This window comes from Choloepus didactylus, chromosome 14 (assembly GCF_015220235.1).
Source record: "Choloepus didactylus isolate mChoDid1 chromosome 14, mChoDid1.pri, whole genome shotgun sequence".
NCBI lineage: Eukaryota > Metazoa > Chordata > Mammalia > Pilosa > Megalonychidae > Choloepus > Choloepus didactylus.
Window position 1 is genome coordinate 58009160 of NC_051320.1, and position 23308 is coordinate 58032467.

General features: G+C 38.7%; 1 protein-coding gene across 4 annotated transcripts in view; it reads right to left on the reverse strand.

Annotated features, from left to right (window-relative positions):
* Positions 1–16775: 16775 nt before the first annotated feature.
* The window catches only part of RRM2B (ribonucleotide reductase regulatory TP53 inducible subunit M2B), a 54353-nt gene continuing 47820 nt past the window's right edge, over positions 16776–23308 (reverse strand). For all 4 annotated transcript variants that reach the window (XM_037802665.1, XM_037802664.1, XM_037802668.1 and 1 more), the window contains one exon: positions 16776–19967. In XM_037802665.1, coding sequence (XP_037658593.1) covers positions 19815–19967 — 153 coding nt within the window. In that variant the 3' untranslated portion in view covers positions 16776–19814. The remainder of the gene's footprint in view (positions 19968–23308) is intronic.

Below are 23308 nucleotides of genomic sequence, written 5' to 3' on the forward strand. Positions count from 1 at the left end.
ACCTTTCTCTGCCCTACTTTTGCCTCAGGAGCCAACTGACTCCTGTGGACTGTACCTCCCAGCTTGCCAACTAGCTTCTAGTTGGGGTCAACCAATGGGAAGCACCAGCAAGAGAATGGAGGGAGGGAAAAGAGAGGAGTCATGGTGACTTTTACCTCTCCACAACCACTCCAACTCTGGCACATGATTGTGGCAGGAAAAACAGGAAATCCTATCAACACCCTTTTCCTCTACCAAACAAAAGCCTTAAGTCACTAGACGTTAGAACAGTTACCCCTGTTGCCCCCAGGGACCAAGTAAAGACTCATTGCAGCATGACAAATGGTACAAGAAAAAAATAGAACATGAGGGAAAGGCAGGAAAGTGTCCTGGATCCTGAATCCTATACCAATACAATTAAAGTTCCCCTACCACTCAGGAAGGAGATAAAACAATCAACAGAGTCAGACTAAGAATGAACCTGTGTTGGAAGCATCAGACAGGGAATTTAAAATAACTACAAGTAATATGTTAAAGTTCTAGTGGAAAGGTTGGAGAGCATGCATGAACAAATGAGATATTTCAGCATAGATACAGAATCTATAAGAAAAAGTCAAATGGAAATGCTTAGGAAAAAAACAAAATACATAGTAACAGAGATGAAGAATGGCTTTGACAAGTTCATCAGTAGAACTGACAGAGCAAAGGAAAGAAATAGTGAACTTGAAGGTTAAGTCATTAACAATTACTCAAACTGAAACACAAGGGAAAAATGAGTGAAACAAACAGAATTGAGCATCAAAGAGCTGTGGAACAATATCAGTGGTCCAACATACATGTAATTAGAAACGCAGAAGGAGAAAAAAAAAGAGCATAAAGCTGAAGAAATAGTTGAAGAATGGCTAAAACTTTTCCAAAAATGATGAAAGACATCAAATCACAGAGGCAAGAAACTCAGAGAACTCCAAGCAAGATAGACAAACTGGCCTCCACTCCAAAGATAGCATCAGACCAATCAAATCCAAACTTTTGTAAACCCAACACAAAGAGAAAATATTGAGAGCAGCCAGAGAAAAAGGACACATTACAGGCAGAAGAACAAAGAAAAGAATTACAGGAACTTCATGTCAGAAACTATGCAAGCCAAAAGACAACTGAATGATATTTTTATAGTGCTGGGAAAATATAAAACTTCTTAATCCAGAATTCTACATCCAGAAAAAAATATCTGTCAATAATGGAAGTGAAATAAAGACTTTTTTAGACAATAAAACTCTGTTCTGAATACTAGAGATTCAAAAAGAAGTAAGAAAACAATCCTTGCCCTCAAAAATATTATAGACCTAATCAGGAAAATATACTCATAAAAAGCATTTCAATCTAATATCATAAGTGAGAGGAAAGATGATGAATTTTATTTGAATGGCATCTGTGTCTGTGGGGTATCTAGTGAGTAGGTGGAAAAGTGAGTGCAAAGTTTAGGAGAGAGGAAGGGTATCTGGGAATCATTTACCTATGGTTAGCAGTTAATACCATGGAAATGCATGAAATCACTCAGGAAGAATATGTAGTGATCGAAGAGAAAGATGGTGATCCAAAAAAAGAACTGGAAAACACCAATACTGGAAGACATCAAGAGGGAGAGCTGTACTGGGGTACCATTTTCATCTACATTTTAAATATCCATCTGCTATTTTAAAAAGCCAAGTGACAAGGGGGCATCAGATGAAAGGGAGAGGGAGAACTAACACTAACTGAGCTCTTAGTAATGCCAGGTATTGTGCTTGGCACTATGCAGATATAATAGCATTTAATACTTACAACAATCCTTCCAAGCAGGTGCTTTATCCCATTTAACAAATTAAGAAACTGAAGCACAGAGGTTCAATAACTCCCCCAGAGTCACACAGTAAGTGGTAAGTTGGGTTCCAAGTTGGGTTCCAAACCACCCCCCACCTTCTTCCATTATACTATGCTACCTCCAAGGAAGGTAGGAATGAAGCATCCGTTTATCCACAATCACTCAATCCTCAGTCACCGTAAAAGTCTAAACCCTAGAGGGCCAGTAGATGTGCCAGCTTTTTCTTGGGAGACCAATGGAGGTTCCTGATGGAGGATTTCTGGCATAGACTCTCCATGAGATCAAGGCACTCAGAAGCCTTCAATCCAGAACCTGGTTCCACAGTTAGTTTACTTTTAAATGGTCAGTTTGACCCTAAGGTCATGTTTCCTCATTCAGTGGAACCCTGGTACATATCTACAGAACTCTCCTAACGGAATAGTATAAGTAACTCACTCCTGGGAGGGTGAGATTGTTCACTGAACTTTTAAAAATATTATAAGGTATTTCTTTGGACATGAACATAATTTTCATCAGTAATAGAAAGCAGAATTTGGCTGTAAAACACTGGTTTTGAGCAGCTAGGGGAGAAGGTTTATAGGGGGAAACCATAAAATGTAATAAATCAAAGATCTGTTCAGAGGCAGGAGAGACAGTCTTCTCAATGCTCTGTCCGGAAGATATTTTATCTTGCCCAAGATGATAGGATCGGTGTGCTGCAGGTGTGCAGTTAAAGAATAAACAGAGCTTTGTTTTGTGTTTTGATTTTATTTCAACCACTACACAAAGGGAGACAGAGAACCAGTGTTTCACATACCAAAAATTATAATAAAGTTTTTAGAATGTTAGAAGAGAGAACTTAACTTTTGGCAGGAACAGATTTAAAACTCTCTAGGGTTTATTTTAAGTTCAGTTATGTCTGAATTGCCTAACAAGTATAATTTATGAACCATTATTATCTCCTATACCAGTCATGTTTTATGACTTCTCATAATTATTTAAAACTTCATGGTTCTTGACAGGCACAAACTCATGGCAAGTTTACATATCAGATGGCTAAAAATAGATTCTCATAATAAAATAATTTGACAGCAAGAGAGTCCTCACTATGCTACTTTACACTGAATATCAGAAAAGAGATTTGCCACCTAGAATAACAGAGCCAGGTTTATTTGAAACCTTGTCACTATCTGATTAACTAATAAATATTTAGTTACTGAAGGACAAAAATATTCTGAATCCCTTGGCTTTTCTTATCAGTGAATAGAAAAGAAAGCAATTTACATAGTGTTGGAATAAATGGTTCATGGGTTCCCTTCAGAGTTACCCTATTAAAATTGATTTAATACTCGATTGAAGACTCCTTTTCCTGTTTCCTATGTTTCTTTCTCTAAAAAGGGACCTAGATGACTCTGTTTCCACAGAAGAGAAATATAACAACAGACTGATGGGAGAAGGCAATCAGAATGAACTGAAGGTGTAAGACCAGAAAGATAGGAAAAGGAATGCAGATATCTGTTCAGTAAATCTGTTGTATGGCCTGAGATTCTGCATTTCTAACAAGTTGCCAGGTGATGCCTATAGTGCTGACCCAAGGCCCACCCTAAGAACAGTTAGGGTGTACGCAGCGTGAGGCTAGTGCTGGCTAAGTGGCTAGACTGTACTGAGTGGGACGGCACAGCCTCCTGCAGCCGAGGAGTTGAGCGGGACCAGAAAGAGATAGGAAATCAGTACAGACATTGAGCTTGTAGTCATGTGACTGAGGCAGGCTCCACTACAGCTGAGCACCTTGACAAGTGTACTCGAAGCCACTGACCCCTTCAAGGGGCTGAAGCCCTGAGATAGCCACCTCCAGTTTGTCACAGTCAAAAAAATATGTTTTCAGTTGTCATGATATAAACATGATAGCAGGAAACATTGCTATAGAGGTCTGGAGACTGAACAGTTGATTTTCATGAACAGGTACCTAAGAAAAAGTCTTCAGAGGCCATGCTGAGGGCAAAATGTAGAGGAAAGTGTGAGCAATGGCAAACCCAGCATGGGAAAGCCCAGAGGCCAAGTGAGGGCAAGATTCTTGGCTTTTCTGGACCTTCACCTCCTTCTCTGTAAAGTGAGCATGCAAGAGGCACTAGATTACCAGGTGGCATCTGAAAGTAACACAGCTCTAAGGCAGACCTGGCCTGAACACAGGAGAATCAGCCATTGCTCTAAACTGTTAACAACTAAAACCCATCACAACCAACTCAGCCACAAGCTGGGGCTTGACCCTCCTCCCCTCTCTCCTAGCACTCTTCCCTTTTTACACCCAGCTCACTCAGATCTGATTCCTCTTATTCTACTATAGTGAGCTGCTCATCCTATACTGCAACTCCTTTAAATTCAGATCAATATGTACCCCTATTTTACAAATAGGAATACTGAGGTTCAGAGAGGTTTAAACCATTTTCACAAGGTCACATGGCTAATAAATGGTGGAGAACACATCTTCTTCCTTTTTGTTTGTCTCAAGTATTTAATCTTTCCACTTTACTGCTATCTGTGACTGCCAGCCCAGAGCTCTTTTCCACAACCCCACATTGGGAAACTTGGTATCTGCCAAGTGCACCTGTCTCTACCTCTGTTGACCCACTGTCCCTCCTTTCATTCCTCCTCGGTTATTGAACCCTAAATTAGGAATGAGGTGTTCCTTAATCTGCCTGCCCTTCCCACCCAGCCACTCAGCATGAGCACACGGTCCTAGAGTCTTGCCCTGGGCTGTGTGTGAAAAGTGTGGGCTACAGGATGGAATAAGCCCTATAATTTACTCCTGTCACAGGAAACATGAATATTAGCTAAATAACAACAGGAAACCAGTCATTCAAGAGTAATACTATCAAACATTTTGCTCTGTCCAAACACAACTGCAGAAGGGAAAACAATTCCAGCAGTCTTTGAATCTGAAGGAATCACTAAGTTCTTTTGTTATTCCAGGCACTAGTCACCTAATGTACTGTTTTCAGGGATTCTGGTTTGAACACTAAGCATTCCTAACTAGGACTCAGTTAAATAGCAGTAGCAAAGAGGTCCCACCCACTGTGTCCCCTCCCGAGGGAGGAAGGGCACTGGGGTACAGTCCTGAAATGACAGGCTGGCAGGGCAGCCTAACAGCAAAACCCAGGAGTGCCTTAAACACCTTGTTCTTGGAATGTCACTGATGGGGAAAAGAGGGTATGAGGCCACGGGGAAGGCTGCCGACTGCTCAGCCACCTTGCCTCCTCAGGAGGGCCACCTTGCTTCCTCTGCCAAAACACAGAAAAGCCAGGCTGAATGAGAGCTAAGTGGCAATGAATATTTGTGAAGAATCCCAGAATTGCTGAGAAACGGAACTGTGAATCTTACATTTAAAAATATTTTATAAAGTATATAATCAGAGTGGGAGTATTGAAACCACTCTAGGGGACAGGGATGCAGGATGAGAGGGGAAGGGGTAAGGATTTAATTTTGAATTGTTTGTAAAAGGGGAGGTTGTTTCAATTAAGATGCATTTGTTATAAGTAATAGAAGCTGTGAACAAGAGTGGTTTAAGTAATCGTAGTACTTATTGTTTCAAGGAGCAGAAATTGGGAGGTAGGAGGCTCCAAGACTGGCCTGACAATCTAATGGCATCTTCAAAACCCAGGCTTCTTCTGCCTTTTACCAGTATGTCTTTAGTATCTTGACTTTTATTCTTACTCATGTTTGTTGCCTCATGCATACAAAATGGCTGCCACAGATCCATGGCGCACATCCTCACACCACTATATTGAAGGCAGAGCACAAGGGGCTATGCATGGCAGAGTTTTTCTTTTTCACAACTTCAACCTTAGCAGAGAGGAAAAAATATTTCTCCAGAAGACCCCAACAGGCTTCCCTATATGATTCATTAGCCAAACTGGGTTACTGGCCACCTCTAGCTGCAAGGGAATCTGGAAAGCATTCGGCTTTCCTAACTTCTATCACTGGTAGTGAGCAAGGGAAAGAAGGTTGGGAATGGCTTTGGGGCAGACAGCTAAGAGTGTATGCCACTGGGATAAACATTTTTTTTGGTGACCAAAAATGAAATAAAAAAAATTTCCCCTAATGGCACAGAAACGGATTTAGAATGTATTTACAGTTTCAGTAAAAAGAAAGTTTCATATATAAATATCTCTATTATGCATAAGGAAAAAAAGGCCTTGCTCTGTGTGTGTGTGTGTGTGTGTGCATGTAAATAATACTTTCATACAAAGTTTAAAAATAAATAAAGCCTGGCACTTCAGAATTTTGCATCCCTCTGACCCAAATTATCCAGGAAAAATCACATATGTGTATTAAGTTGTACATGGATATGGATGTAGATATTCATTGCATATATTTATAACATTAAATTGGAACAACCAAGCACTCTTACTATTTCTTGCCACTCTGCCTGGCACCAGGGTCAATTACAAAGTTGGCCAGAATGGAGAATGGCCCTCTCCCCTGTGTTACCCTCTGTGTGGTTCATACCCCAAAATGAACAAGGTTTTGTTAAATCACTCTCTCAGACTTTATTTTTATTCCTTGTTCCACCTTGGGGCTGGGAAACAGTGCATAATGGCCTCCATACTACATTCAGAATCTCTACCCCCCATCACTTGGGTCAAACCCATAGGTCTAGCTCCTTCTTCCCTGACGGTGGATTCTCTCCCAGGAGATTCTTCTGACTCCATGCAAATACTCTTCAGTTGAGCCGCCACACCAGTTTTTTAAACATGCCCAGCCATGCCTGAATCCCAATGGCGGGACCTAGGCTCAAATGGAGCTCCCTACTGCCAATGATAATAAGTCCGAATTCTACCTGTCTCAAGGAGGAGCTTTAAGGTATAGGAGCAGCAATTCCGAAACCTCAAGCTTTCAATCCCTTTGAGGGAACAACAAGATGAGATCTACTGGGACTGAGGGTTCTTCTTAGAGCAGTGATATATTATGGCGCTAAAGTTACTTAACTTTGCTACTTGTAAAACTAAATGGGAATTATTCATCAGGGCTTGTGATTTGTTCATTAACTTTGAATGGGAATGTTTATGATAATGTCAACAAAGGATGTTAAACCTGTACAGATGATTAAGGTGAACTGAATTTCACGTGTGCCTAATTCTGTAGGCAGAGTCAATCTATCTTATTTGTTAAGGACATATTTCCCAGACATGAGAACATATTTCCCAGACAACTAAGACAACTTAGACAACTTTCTAAGACCATTTAGAAAGTTACACTATAAAGTTGAACCACCAGTCTGCAAGATGGAAATGAAAGTCTACAATGATTAAATGGCTAAAGGTGACATAACAAGAAGTCAATAGCTTAGCCTTACTGGAACTATTGACTTCAAGGTCTTTCCAAGCTAATGGAAATGTTCCAGGCATAGAGTTGGAATTTTGGTGCTAGAAAGAAGCTTTAATAAATCTTCAACTATTAAGTGCTTACTATGTGCTAGTGCTATTTTAAGTATTTTACATATTTATACAACAATGCAAGAAGTCCATATTGTTGTTATTCCCAGTTTCACAAAGGAACAAAAAATGGTAAGAACTTGCCAAAGTTACCTAGTCAGTAAGTAGAAGAGCCAGGATGTGGACCAACACAGTTTGGCTCTGAAGCCTGTGTTCGTCCATAGCTCACAATAGCAGTATCCCTCATTTAGAGCTACTTTCTATGGGTTGCAAGTGAGTTTCCTGGATCAAGACAGAGTTAGGTTTCATAAGGTGAAACATCACTATGACCCTTAGCTCTCAGGAAACTTGCTCCCCAGACCTGAATTGTGAAAATACCCCGATTGTGTCTTGTCTATAGATAATGCCCAAATCAAATTGAGATGAACAGAAGTGCGCCAATTTGGATATACTATATCCCCCAGAAAAGCCATATTCTTTAATGCAATCTTGTGGGAGCAGACTGATTAGTTTGTTGATTAGGGTGGAACCTCTTGATTGAGTTTTCCATGGAGATGTGGCTCACCCAACTGTGGGTGATAATTTGATTAAATTATTTCCATGGAAGTATGGCCCCACCCATTCAGGGTGGGTCTTGATTGGTTCACTGGATTACTCAAGAAAACTCAAGCGCTGACATACACACTTGCTGACATTTAGAGATGCTTTGAGATGCAGACAGAAGGATGTTTGGAGATGCTAAGCTAAGAGATGAAGCCCACAGTTTGCCCTGGAGAAGCTAATTGAGGACCCACAGACACTTAGAGAGAAATGCCCTGGGAGAAAGAAGCAAGGATACACAGGGGCTGAGAGAGAGGAGCTGAAACACAACAGGTGCAGCCACATGCCTTCCAAGCTGACAGAGTTGTTCTGGATGCCATCAGCCATTCTTCAGTGAAGGTATCTGTGCCAGTTTGAATGTATTGTGCCCCCCAAATGCCATTATTTTTGATGCAATCTTGTGTGGGCAGACGTCATCAGTTTTGATTAGATTTCTTTGAGTGTCTCTTTGGAATGTGCCCCACCCAGCTGTGGGTGATGACTCTGATGAGATACTCCCATGGAGGCATGGCCCCACCCATTCAGGGTGGGACTTGATCAGTGGAGCCATATAAATGAGCTGACTCAAAGAGAAGGAACTCAGTGCAGCTGTGAGTGATGTTTTGAAGAGGAGCAAGCTTCCTAGAGAGGAATGTCCTGGGAGAAAGCCATTTTGAAACCAGAACTTTGGAGCAGATGCCAGCCACGTGCCTTCCCAGCTAACAGAGGTTTTCCGGACGCCATTGGCCATCCTCCAGTGAAGGTACCCGATTACTGATGTGTTACCTTGGACACTTTATGGCCTTAAGACTGTAACTGTATAGCCAAATTAACCCCCTTTTTATAAAAGCCAACCCATCTCTGGTGTTTTGCATTCTGCAGCATTAGCAAACTAGAACAGTATCCTCTTGTTAATGCCTTACTTTGGACAATTTTATGGCCTTAGAACTGTAAATTTGTAACCTAATGAATCCCCTTTATAAAAGCCAATCCATTTCTGGTATTTTGCATAATGGCAGCATTAGCAAACCAGAACAAGGAGCTCCAGGTATCCAGGGTCAAAGGAACTCACATGATCCATTCTGGTACAACAGACAAGAGCTAATTGTCACCCTCCATCCCCAGCCCCTCTTAGAATGGGCCAGCAGGTAAGCGACATTTTTTCTGCCATTTCAGACTCTCTTCTCACCACCATTCCGCTCCCAGAGATAAGCAAATACTAAGGTCACAGATGACTCAGACTAGTCCAGACCTCCTAATACCTCACAAGGATGTGTGGTTTTGTCAGTTGATTTGTAACTGCTAAGCATATCCATGTATAGAAAGGGGTTCTTCCTCTTTTCGTTCTGCTACCAAAATGCAAGTCTCCTCCTGTGGCACTGTCACGTGGACTTCATCTCTATACAGCCAGTTATGGGTGAAATTCCCCCAAGGGCTCCTGCAGGAAGTTTGCAGTTCTAAAGGGCCAAAGCTGGTTATGAATTTCTTTTAAGTGTCTGGAGACCTCACTCCTACCAAGCAGTTAAATCTCATCTGCAAACCGATGATTCCTTTAAATTTACCTCCTTGATACCCGCAGTGAAGGAGCAGCCTCTGAACTGAGAAACCAGTGGCTCAAGGGCTCCACCATGAGGAAGTCAGGAAAGGAGATGGTGGCTAGAAATTTCCATCACCTTCTGGAACAGGTGCCACCTGCAGGAAGCCAAAGTCCAGAAATGTTCTGGCCTGCCTGGCACGGAAAGGGACTTGGGACAGTGCCCCCATAGTCTCTTTCACTTGACATAGCCTGAGGTTGAGCAGGAGCTTCCTTTGGCTTTCTCCAGGCTCAGCACAGGGTTCGTGGGGGCTGGTATCTCTGAGCTCCACATCAATAGCATCTGTCAAGATGCTGAAGCTATTATCCCCTTTTGGAGAGCAAGATGGAATTAGATTTGCTAAATTCTCCCTCAGTCCTACCCACCTAATCCCCGGTGATTGCAATAAGAGCTGCCTAGCAGCTGCTAGCAGGATGCATCAGTGTCTGCACCTCACCTTCGCTGACTTCTCCCCTGGAGTCTTAACCACATCTGAAGCTCTGGTTCTCAACACCCCAACCCAGCTGCACAGCCCTTTGAGGTGGACCCACTTCTCCTGGGGCCTAGGACTTTGTGCTCATCAGAACTGCAGTGATGCCTTAATTGGGAGATTTCCGGGGCAAGCAGGAGCTTTGGTGTCAAGCAGAACTGGGATAGAATTCTGGCTCTTTCTGTATCACTCCTTTAGGCAAGGAGTAGAATCTGGGAGTCAACAAGAGAACCGGGAATATTTTACTTACTTAATTTAGCTTGTTGATTATGTGTCTACTTCACTGTGCTTCATTAGAACAGAGGTCACATCTGTCTTGGTCATGGTTTTTTCTCCAGTATCTAGCACAGCACCTGGCACTTAGAAGGGAAGGAGGAAAAAATACCTTCCAAATAGGATTGTGGTGAGCATTAAATGGGATGACATATGCAACACATACAGGAGGCATGTGCTCTGTAAATGATGGTTTCTAGCTACGAGCTTATTCTGATTACATGACACCAGACTTCACAATTCACCTAATTATAATGCTCATCTCATTAATTCAAGAAATATGCCACCCAGGACAACACAAAACATTAAAGTGGCTCCCTACATCAAAGTGACTCAATTACAATTTCAATACAGAAAGCAATGTGCCACCATATGGTGGTAAGTATAGAGAGCTATGAACACAAAGAGAAAGGGACCTTGCCAGAGAACAAGTAGGGAGTAGCCAGTAAAGAAGGCTGAGGCAAGCAAAAAATCTGAGACGGGAAAAACACTTTCTGTATTAAACTTTTACAGCCCATTGATAAAACAAGAGAAAGCTGAATCCCTAGTGATGAGTAGAGAGGGTGGATTTTATCACACACAGGAGATATGCTTGGAATAGATTTTTACTAGTCTATTTTTTCCGAGAGGTAAAGGCTGATTGTGTCTGGATATTGCCTTCAGCTGGTTACACTCTCCCTTAGAGAACTTGTGAAGGACACTGTCGTCTACATAAGTCCTCTGAGAGTATAGGCTCCAAACCCAGAGATCCAAACTAACAAATTAGAAGCAGATGCTGACTTATGGTCTGGAATTTAAACAAACTGAAGCAAACATGTTTTCCTTTATTTGCCATTGTTCTAAGTTCTGGGCAGGGCTTCTTGGGAAACCCCAACCTGAGCAGCAATTCACAATTTAAACAATAGAGCACATGATGTGATCTAAGGTTTCCAAAATTTGTGATGTGCATCCACTATCAGGATATGTCATTCAAGTTCTACCTGTATTATTATTTTACCTAATACTTTTTATCTAAATTAAATCACTTTTTATTTAAAGAAATATTTTCCAACTCTACTTCCAGAATATGATTAGGAAAGCTGTGTCATCTGACCTTGCAAATACATCAGTTATTGCCAATCCAGCCAGACTTCAGCAGATAAACCCTCTCCACCGTCCCCATGAAGCAATGCTCCAACAGAAGTCCCAGCAAGCCTTGGGGCAGGAGCTCAAGAAAGGCAGAGGCAGCTCTAAATAGGTACCTGCACTTGAATGCATTATGGAGAGTGCAGTGGTCAAGGGGACCATATTCTACCAAAAATCTTGGGTGCCACCAACAGTAGGAATACCACACTCTGAGAAATTCAGGTGTGCTCAGTGAAAAGTTGGTGGGGTTTAGAGCCATGACACCTGAGTTTGAGTCCTGCCTCTAACATTCACTAGCTGTGTGACTTAAGCAAGTTGCTTCTCTGAGACTCAGTTCCCTAATCAGTCCCCAAGAAGGTGATATTATTACCTGCTTCACAAATAAATTAAGTCAACAGATGAAATGTTCACAATGTCACCCTACCAAACATTCTACAAACATTCCCCATTGCCACTTATCTTATGTAGCTTCCCTCCCTTATGCGAAAGTACCCTTCCTCCTGAGATGAAACCCACCACCTGTGCTTTTGATTCCCCCACCTTTTCAGGAGGCTTCCCACACCCTTATTCTAATCTTTGCCCAAAGGTTGAGTTTTAATAAGCCCTTGTTTCAAAGGATTTTTTCTCAATCCCAATTCTTATTTTGGATGGGGAGGAGGGTTGGAATCAGCCTGCTTTTCCAGCCCTGCAAAATACTGAATTTCTGAATTCTCCCAGTTCCTTTTTTATTTTCTTGCAAACCAATCAATTCTTTCCCAAACTCATCTCTTTCTTGTAATACTTTGCCAAATGCAACCAGTAATTCCGGCACTCTTTATGACAGATATCTTCAGTTTGCACCCCCAGAGCCATTCTCTGCCCCTCTCCAGGAGGCTGACCTGTACGGACTGCATCAATAGATTCCCTTGCCCTCTTGCTCCTACTTGATTTTAGCTAATAGGGAGCCATGGCAGGAGATAGGAAGGAGGGAGAAAAAATTCAGGGTATTTATTCCCTAGCTCCCTCTCTGCAAAGTTGCCTTGGGGTTGCCGCCTCCCTCCAACTTTAGGTCATGTCTTATTAAGACCACCCTCCGTCAACAATTCCCTTTCTCTGGTTTAAGTAACCGCTCCTTTCATCTGAACCCTTTGAGAGCAGGGATGTTAACAGCCCTGTAACTGGTAGTCCCAGGTACTGGACCATTTCCTGTGGTTTACTGCCCATGACTTTGTAAATAATCCTTTTATCAAACCCTCCTTGAATTATCCTAATTTGAATTGCTATTTCCTGCTTAGTCCCTGACTGATACACACACGAACATCATGATTCTTTCCATTCACTTTTCCTAGAGTCATCGTTCAATGGATACCCGATCTGACTTCCAAATTAGCATAGCCAACAATTTAAATATATTGTCTCAATCAAACCATCTTTCCAGGCCAAAATATATTTTCTTACTGCCTGCCAACCAACAGTAAGCCCATACCACATTCTATTTTTAGTATGGCAGTACCCCACTTCAGGTCCACACAGGGAAAAAGAGTCACTCTAGATATTTCAAGTAGGAAAGGCAGGGGAAGTGAAGGTTAGGGAAGGCACTGCTATTGTTCAAGAAATCAGAAGTGCAGGAACTACAGGAAACTGTGATGGATCTCAGCTGCTTCCAACACCAAAAGTGAATGACTCAAAGGATGATACCTAGAAGCCACTGGCAAAATCTCATGCCTGCTCTTTTCTGACTTTCAATGCCCATGCACCTGACCATAGCTGCTGCGGGAGATTAATGTTTTTTTTTCCTTTTCTGCCTTTTAAATTTCAAATGCCTCTCAACAGCAGAATCAAAACTGGAACTCTGTAGGCAAAGGATTCCGGAAAGTATAGTTTGCAGATTTCTAACCTTTGCAATATAGGGAAAAGCTGAGAAAAGCAAGCTTGGTGTGAATATCAAAAAACAATACTTTGCACATTACCATTTTGGAAAATCACGTCACCAAAGGCAATGCTACTGTTAGCATTTGAGTTACCAATGCAACATGTATGACAGTTTGCATGTATAGTGTGATAGGTTAAACTATGAGCCCCAGAAAAACATGTTCTTAGTCTTAATCCATTACTGTGAGTGTGAACTCATTGTAAATAGGACCTTTTGAAGATATTATTTTTAGTTAAAGTGTGGCCAACTGAATCCAGATGGGTCTTAATCCTATTACTGGAGGACTTACAGAGAAGGCTGCAGGAGAAAGCCACAGGACAAAACAGAAGCTAGAAGTTAACGGAACCCAGAAGACAAAGGACAAAAATGACAAGGAAGCAAGGATAGCCAGCAGCCAGCCCCAGAAAGCGACAGTCTTTGGGGAGAAAGCATTCCTTGCTGATATCTCAATCTGGACTTCCCGTGGCCTCGAAACTGTAAGCCAATAAATTCCTGTTGTTTAAGTCAACCCATTTTGTGGTATTTATTTTAGCAGCTGGGAAACCAAGAACATATTGTTATTCCATTCATTGTAATTCTACATATAGGAGCAAGTATCTGACTATTTCATTAAATAGTCTAGCAAAGTTGATATCCCAGCATTTACATATTGAAATACATGTATTTTTCCTTAATATTACAATTAAGGAAATACACCCATTCTTTTGAAATTATATGTGAAGGCAAGTTATATTATCTATAAATTTCATTTCAGGATGACAAAAGGGGCTTCATATTTGTTATAGAAAGGAGACATTGAGTCTTATGCTGAGTAACGACCTGTTTGTTTTCCGATACATTCCCTTCCCTTCACCTACTTAGCTTTGTATCATAGGGAACTGTATTTCCCAGGCTTCCTTGCCCTCTGACTTCCAGGTAGTTTGGTGTCAATAGAAGGTATCAACAAATTAGAAGGTAGGACAAGGGCAAAAGTCAAGAGTATTTCTGTCTGCCCTTCCCCTAACTTCTTGTGGCCACCCTGGAGGCAGCAGCTGTGTCTTCTCTGTAATTATAGTCCTGTCATATTGTCCCAGCATCTAGGCTCCACTTACAGCACTTCTTCCCATTGTTCCTCAATTCATAAGGATGGTAACGGTTTCTTGTTGTAGCTAATTTCTGGGTTTTGCTTGGCTTCTCATCTCTCTACCACCTAGTGTATACAATTCCTTTTGGCTGTAATATCTAGAGAAGTTTCTGTTTTCCTAATAAGTTACTAATCCAGTTCTGATAAGATTAATAAACATGACTCCAGACCATGTCAGGTGTCCCTGTTTTTACTCTCATAGAACTAGGTGCTCTTAACATCTTACATAGTTTATAATTATACACTCATGTGTGTGATTATTTGATTACGTCCCATCAGACCAAAGGCAGTCTATTTTTGCTCATGTAGCACAGTGCCTGCACATAGTTGGCATCCAAATAAAATGTCTTAAATAAAGGAAATTAAATGAATTATATGCTTTAGGGACTATCACATTATGCTTTGGAAGTAGCCCTTTTACCAAATCTTCCTCAAATCATCCTAATTTTAGTTATCATCTGATTCTTTTTGGGCCTCTGACTGATATACCTAAGAACACCTTGAATCTTTCCAATCAATATCTTTTTGTTTTTTGCTTCCAGGAAGCGATTTCTGGGGTGTTTTTTTTTTCAATTTTTTAATTGCTATATATTCAGATACCATACAGTCATCCACAATGTACAATCAGTTGTTCACAATATCATAATATAGCTGTGCATTTATCACCATGTTTGAACATTTTCAATACTCCCCCAAAAATTAAAATTAAAATCAAAGTAAAAAAGAACACCCAAAACATCCCATCCCTCCACCACCACCCCATTATTCATTTAATTATTTTTGTCCCCATATTTCTATTCATCTATCCATACACTGGATAAAGGGAGTGTGAGCCACAAGATTTTCACAATCATACAATCACACCATGTAAGCTATATAATTATACAATTGTCTTCAAGAATCAAGGCTACTGGGTTGCAGTTCAACGGTTTCAGGTATTTCCTTCTAGCTATTCCAATATACTGAAAACTACAAAGGGATATCTATGTAATGCCTAAAAATAACCTCCAGAATGTCTTCTTGACTCCATTTGAAATCTTTCAGCCACTGAAACTTTATTTTGTTTCATTTCTCTTCCCCTTTTTGGTTAAGACGGTCTTCTCAATCCCATGATGCCAGGTCCAGGCTCATCCTCGGGAGTCATGTCCCAAGTCACCAGGGAGATTTACACCCCTGGGCGTCATGTCAATTTCTGTTTCAATTCAGATCATTTTGGTTGCAAATCAAAAAACCTAATTTGAAATAACTAAGGCAAAAAATGGGCATTTTTTACTAAATAATATCATGTAGGGAAAAGGGATATAGCTGGGCCTGGGGGCAGTTTAGAACTAGGACTCTTAGCAGTCCTCTTTCTTCAGTTTCTGCAGAGAACACTAGGTAAGGACTCTGACCCAGCCTGAATGATAAGCCTAACATTGTTCCGAGAGAGATGGAGTACTAGTCAGCAGCCCCAGGAGAACTGCATGGTTGGAGTGGGAGCCACAGTTCCTAGAAGTGACTATTATTCTCAGAAAAATGGAGGAGAAACATAAAGATATCCTCCTTGATCACTGTCTGATAGTAATGCCTCCACAGAGCATAAATCACCTCTGTATCTTGAATTCTACTGCCAACTTCCTAGGTTCTAGATCTGGGACTTCTACATTGTCACTTTTTTTTTTTTTTTTGGCAGACTGAGAATGTCCCTTGTGTTATCGTCCACAAAGGCAAAGCAATACAAATATGTACTTATTAATATACACATAAGCTGATATACACTTTCCCGGATTAGGGTAGCTCTGCACTTATAAAACAAACAAACAAACAAAACATTCTTACTCAAAAAGAACACACACAAACTTACGTAGCTATAATACAGTTTATTTCAACACATTAAACCAAACTGTAACAATACAACTCCTTTCTTTGAAAAACCTGAATTCTATATATGCAGAGCTGTTTTGATTGGCCATATTGTATTTTAGCAAAAAGTATTTAGGTATACCATATTATTAAAGCTTTCTGTTTACACAGTAGATACTAAATAACTTTGCTAAATGACCAGACATTTGGAAAAACCAAAACAGAATTGTAAGACAGAGTCAAATGTATAAGTTAAGAACACTGGGAGCTTAATCAGAAAAAGACTTTGAATTGCTAGCAATATTTGCATCTGAATAAAAAAGATCACTCATCAGCCTTCCATTTTCACCTAGATTTTCTTTAACAGAATTAAGCCAAGAACTTGAAGGATTAAATACTTTCTTCCTAAATCCCCAGGATTATCAGATTCTCCTTCAAACATGTAGCTGTCTAAGGAGGAGTAGAACATTTAAAGGGTGGAGAAAACAAAAGCATACATTTTTCACTTCTGTGACACTCATCCAGATTCTACTGTGGACAGTTTCCTAAGTCCGCTACCAATTCACTCAACTTAGTTCAAAAACATAATACCTGATTATAGTATTAATTTGGCTTTCAGGCAGCCCATCAGCAGTTTTTTGTTTTTTTTTTTTAATCATTAAAAGTTAGCTATATTTACCCTTTAGCTTACTATATACAACTGAAATTTTGGAATTCTGTGACAGTGATGTTAGCATATTTAAATGTAAGATGCAAAATGCTGAATAATAAATAATTTTTCTTTAAATAGGTAGACTACTATGTTTTCTCAATAATCATTTTTTTCATGAACAAATGAAATACAAATGCCAAAGAGAGTAGAAAAATTTGGATGTTCCAAAATGAAACTATGCTAATGATTTCATATGTTAAGACATGATTGCAATAACCTTATGTTGTAAGAGTAATTGTTCATTACAGTATATCACTGGACAACAAAACCCAGGCTTATCTGAAAGCACTGGACCAAACTGTCTTCCCAAGTCCCTCAAGGCCATGGCTGTACACAATATGATAAAACATTTTTAATAAATTCAATCTATCATAGACATACAAATTTTTACATTCTTACATAATGAACTTAACTTTACTATTGCAATGATTTAAATATATGTGCCATAAAAGGAAAGAACAGTTATAAACATACTCTGAATTTTTTCTTGCACAATAATATTTAAAAAGAGACTTCCACAACCTATTAATCCTTAAGAAATAAGAGCCTAAGTACAGAACATAATAAAATAAATATCAACAACCTGGAGGCCTGAAGAAGAATATATAATACCAAATGTCATAAATTCAGTGTATTAATAATCTGCTATTTCAGTGTTAAACTTCAACTGAATACAGTAAGGTTTGTTGCTACTATATATAAGCTTCCAATTAGGGCACCTGCCATTCCTATGAGAAGGACCTGGATTTTTTTTTTTTTTTAAAGGGTACATGCCCTGTAAAACTCTTTTTTCTTTCATTCTTATTTCACTGCAGATATCATCGGTTTTATATCTCTAAGTTTTTGTATGGTGGTATATAAATATTTTTGAACATATTTCCTGAATATAGTTCAAATGTTTCTCCATGATACTTCGATAAGTTAATAAATGTATATGATACTTTAATTAAAGATATGATACTTTAACAAGGAAACAGGCAAAATCAAATCAAGATGGATGGCAAAGAACTAACCATAATATAACGTAAAGAACTAAATATAAGATAAGAAGTTATGTAATAACTTCTAAGAAAAAAATTATACTGAAGGGACAGTGACTAAGAGCAGATCTTGGCCAAGTCACTTAACTTCTCTGAGCCTCACTCTTTTCACGTGTAAAATTTAAATAGTATCTGTTCTCTCAAGCTCACAAGGCTGTTGCGAGGATCAAATGAGATGATTTTAAAACATCTGACAAACTGTGAAGCACTGTACAAAAAAAATGGTATTACCATAAGTCAAAGTATCTCAAGTTTCTGATATTCTCTTTGTCTAATAAATGATGTCATGGCCTGCTCCTTTGCATTCACTTGAAAACTCCTTCAGTTGTGATCAATTCAATAGCTATGGAATGAATGGTGTAAAATTTTATGCAAAAATAAAAACATCTCTAGACTTTAGCTTCCAGAATTTTTATAAACTACAGTTGGCTGTAAGTGGGGAACCACACTGCTTGATGTGGCTCAGGCTTCCTCTTGACACTTCTTAAAGATAAAGAGGGAGTAGATTTCTCAGACACTCCTGGCCTTTCCTCAGTCTCTCTCACTGTCTGCTATCATGTAGCACACAGGCTGATCCATTTAAAGAACCATTAAACGTAATAAGAAAGAACCATAATAGCAGAAAGAGCTTTAAGAATATAAAGAAACATTGCTGAGGTCAGTCATAGGTACATTAGTCAGTTTGGCACAAATGTGAAATGGTTCAAAAATCCCTTCCAGTTTGTCCTTTTATTAGTCCTCAAGCCCTTCTTACACATGTAAATGGTTCTAGGCCAGCTTCTTCCAAACTGTGTTCTGAAGAACACTGGGTTAGGTGAGATGTTTACAGGTGAAAAACACATCTGAGTTAAATAAGTTTGGAATATGTGGAGTAAAATAAGTTTATGTACTGCAAACTTTCTCAGAATATTTGATGTACTGACTACACATTCTAAAGGGGAATGCAGTGTGTTGTTAGTTTGGACACTGAATCCCTTTTTTCCTACACAAAATTATCTAGAGGTGCTAACAGCACTTGGAAATGCTGTTTTAGCTAATTTCTCCCTGATCCTAAACACTCCAGGGCTAAGTCTGGTTAGTTACCCTTTTAATCTCTGAAGGAATAGAATCATTTTCTATTTTAACAGATGCCCCTTTTTAATTTTCTGTTCAAAATAGCTACTTACAAGGTCAACCACCAAGATAATTTCCAGGATTCCATTCCCTGAGCATCTCTCCCAAAGCAACAAAGAACTCAGTTCTTCTACTTCATAATTAGGAGTTCAAAGAAGTTATTCTCAAGTTAATGAGAATTATAATCTTCATAAGGAAATCCCTACATTCTTCCCTCAAACATTAAAAATACAAAGATATAATTCTAGATCTTAGGACCTAGAATCACAATTATTTTGAGAAGATGGGAGCATTTTATCACAACATCACTGCAATTATTATTATCAATAATAATTATTATAATTAGTAACAGCAGTAGTATTGGCTAACACTTAATGTGCACCTTAATCCTCATATATACTCTATGAGGTAGGAATTACTATTATACCCATTTTAAAGATAAGAACACTGAAGTTTAGAGAGATTAACTGACTTGCCAAAAGTCACACAAAGTAGTAAGAGCAGAATCTTAAACTCCTATCTGGTCCATCACCCCAAGCTCTTAACCACTAGTTAATGCCATCTTACATTTCAGTAATAAAATAAAAGCATTTAGCTTACACTCTGGTTGTTAATGGGAAAAGTAGTGTACTTATAGAAATCCAATGTGATGGAAATTTGGTTTTGGGTTTCCTTTTGAGCAAACTCCTATTTTCTTAAAGAAGATACTTGAGGTACAAAAGCAGAGAGAGAAAAACAGACTGCTATTTACCAATGAGAGGTTAAGATATGGGGAGGGTTTTAGAAATCTGCATCCAAGGTGAAGACATTATCTGTGGTTTCTGCCATAACAGCAAAACGTTGATACTCTGCAACTCGTTTCTCAAAGAAATTTGTTTTCCCCTCTAAAGAAATGTTTTCCATAAAATCAAAGGGATTTTCTGCCTGAAACACCTGAAAAGAAAAGAAATATTAGTAGGCATTCTGAAGAAGCCAACATATATCCCACAAAAAAAGCAAAAGGTGACTAAAAAGAGTTCAGGTCTCCTAACATTTGTCTAGTCATCTACAGGATAGCATTACTACCCCCAGGGTCCTGGACGCACTATCCAGAAGACTGGCCAAGTCAGCACTCAAGGCTGGCAAATTGTAAGGTGACTGAGATCCCTACAAACTTCCCTAAGAAACTATACTAACATCTCTAGTATTCTAACAAATGGGGTGTGTGGGGGAAGCGAGATTATTTCATGAAATGAAAGAAATAGCAACCAACTAAAATGTTTTCACAGCTTGAGAGATCCAATACACCATAGATATTACAGACAATTTTCACAGGAATTGCCATTAGGTAGTCATATATACATCATACTAAAAAATATTAAATTACCAACAATGTACTGTGGTCCCAAATATATTTCTTAGTTCATAAAAGAATAGATAATCAGTAAATTGACATTAAGGGACCATAATCAGGGAAGATAGAATAAATGCTGTTCATAATGACTAGGTGTTTCCAAACAAAAAGTGGGACACTTTCTGACAAGAAGCTTTTTTCTGCTTCTGAATTCAGGAAGGAGATGTGGAGATACAGCTTGATGGAACCTTTCAGTGATTCATGAGGGACAATGAAAGACAGTTTCCGAATTTAGGAGTATACCAATATGACATATGAACACCATAGAAAAGAATATATTCAAATAGCCAGATTTTAAAATGGGCAAAGGACCTGAGTAGACATTACTCCAAAGAAGATATAGGAAAGGCCAATAAGCACATGAAAAGAGACTCGACATCATTAGTCATTACGGAAATGCAAATCAGGACTACAACGAGATACAACTTCACACTCACTAGGATGGCCAGAATAAAACATTAAAACAACAACAACAACAACAAAGCAGATAACAGATGTTGTAAGGATGTGGAGAAATTGGAACACTCAACCACTGCTGGTGTGAATGTAATGTTGTGCAGCCATTTTGGAAACAGTGCAGCAGTTCCCTAAATGTCAAGCAGAGTTACCACATGACCCACTAATTTTAGTCCCAGGTATATATCCAAAAGAAATGAAAACATATTTCCTCCCCAAAACTTGAACATGAATGTTGATAGCAACAATAATCATAATAGTCAAAAGATAGAAACAACCCAAATGTACATCAACAGATGAATGAATAAACCAAATGTGGTATATCCATACAAGGGAATACTGTTTGACCATAAAAATGAATGAAATACTGACACATGCTACAACAAGGGTGAACCTTGAATACAATCTGTTAAGTGAAAAAAGCCACTCACAAAAGACCACCTATTATGAGATTCCATTTTTATGAAATGTCCAGAATAGACAAATCTCTAGAGATAGTAATTAGATTAATGGATGCCTAGGGCTGTGGCTGAGGGGTGGGTGATGAAAATGTTCTAAAACAGATTGTGGCAATGAGGGCACAACTCTGTGAACATACTAAAAACCATCAAATAGTACTCTTTAAATGGGTAACTTGTGTGCTATGAGAATTACCTCTTAATAAAAGCTTAAACATATTTATTCAAAGAAGCTCATATACTGTGTGTGGCTAAGGTATGTGATCCTGTGAAACTGCCTGTGTATTAACAGTGAGTGACAAGTCAAGCTATAACGCACAGCAGGATACAGTGGAAAGAGCACTGGACCAATAGCCAAGAATCACTGGGTTGTAGAACTGGGGTCTTTTCAAAAAATCTGATCCAAACCATTTATGAAAAGGTAGCCAAGATCAAACTAAACTAAGTGGCATGTTCTTGACACACAGAAAATACTCATATATTTATTGATTATCTTAAATATAAATTATAGCATTATTAATGTGACTCCTATTTAAAAGTCTGTATATAAAATACAAACATTTGCTCATTTAAGTAATTCCTTATTTTACCAAATTGTTTCATTATAAGAATAGTTCTTTTTGTCTTATTTTCTTAATATACTCATTAAAGGTCATAAATTTTCCTCAGGACCTCTCAGGCTTCATTCTACAAGTTTTGATACACAGTAATCTTATTGTCACTTACTTCCAATTAATTTATATTTTCATTTTTTATCTCATTGAAAGGCTACCCTTTCAATTTCTAAGAGGATGGAACTTTGGAGCAATCTTTTACTGTTAATTTCTAATTTTATTGCATTAAACCCTAAGAGGCCTGTATAGTTCCTGCTTTTTGGAATTCACTGAAATATTTTGGAGGCCTGTGGAAAAATGAGATTTTACATTACGTTTAGATTTTCTTCAGCAGCAGACATATTTTATATATCTACAGTTAACAAGTTCCCCAAGTGAAAACCAGATCCAGGGGTCAGCAGTTTTCCAATAAACAAGAGAACATGAATGTCAGGATGTGAGGATATGATTGGTGGTTTAAAGGATAATAAGTTCACATTAGAGTTTAAGTAAGCAAATTAATTTTCCCCTAATGAACATTTGTATAACTTGTAAACAAATTCAATTTCTTTCAATACACATAGCTTATAAGTTTAAGACATTATATTGATACAATCATAATCTTGATTTCCCTCATTAATTATCAGTAAATAGAGAGAGGATCTTGCAACACAGTTTAATCTTACCAAAAAACCAAGTTACCCCACCTGACCCCTTCATTACAGTATTTCTGTTGTTACTAGAGTATAAATGCTTTACCAAGAAAAGTAATGATTACCCTAGCATCAAGGATTTCATAAGGTTTCCCATTAAATACATTTTAAACTTACATTTCCATGCTAAGAAAATCAAAACCTAGAATTTCTAATTATCATAGTATAATACATATGTGAAATTTTGTGAATGTTTCACTTATTTTGAGTACAAAGTGACAATTTAGTGTGCTTTTATTATATGTCTGCCACTATTTTAAGTGCTTTAAGTATACTAACTCATCAACAATCCTGTGAGGTAAGTATTAATGTCATCTCTATTTTACAGATGAGGAAACTGAGATAGAGGTTAAGCAACTTGCCAAAGGTCACATAGCTAGAAAGTGTTAGAACTGGGATTCAAACCCAGGTGGTCTGGTTGCAGGCTCCATCTCTTAAGTCATGTGAAAACCATGTCTCTTTATGAAATTAAGGTATATTATCTCTGATAAACAAAGTAACAATAGTAGCATCAAGACAACAAAGTTTAAAGAGTCAAATTATGACAGTTATTGTGTTCCTAATAATTACTGTTTCCTAATAATTACTATCAGGAACACATTATTATTTAAAAGTATTAACCCAAGAATTACAACATAGACACATGGGGACTTATATGAAG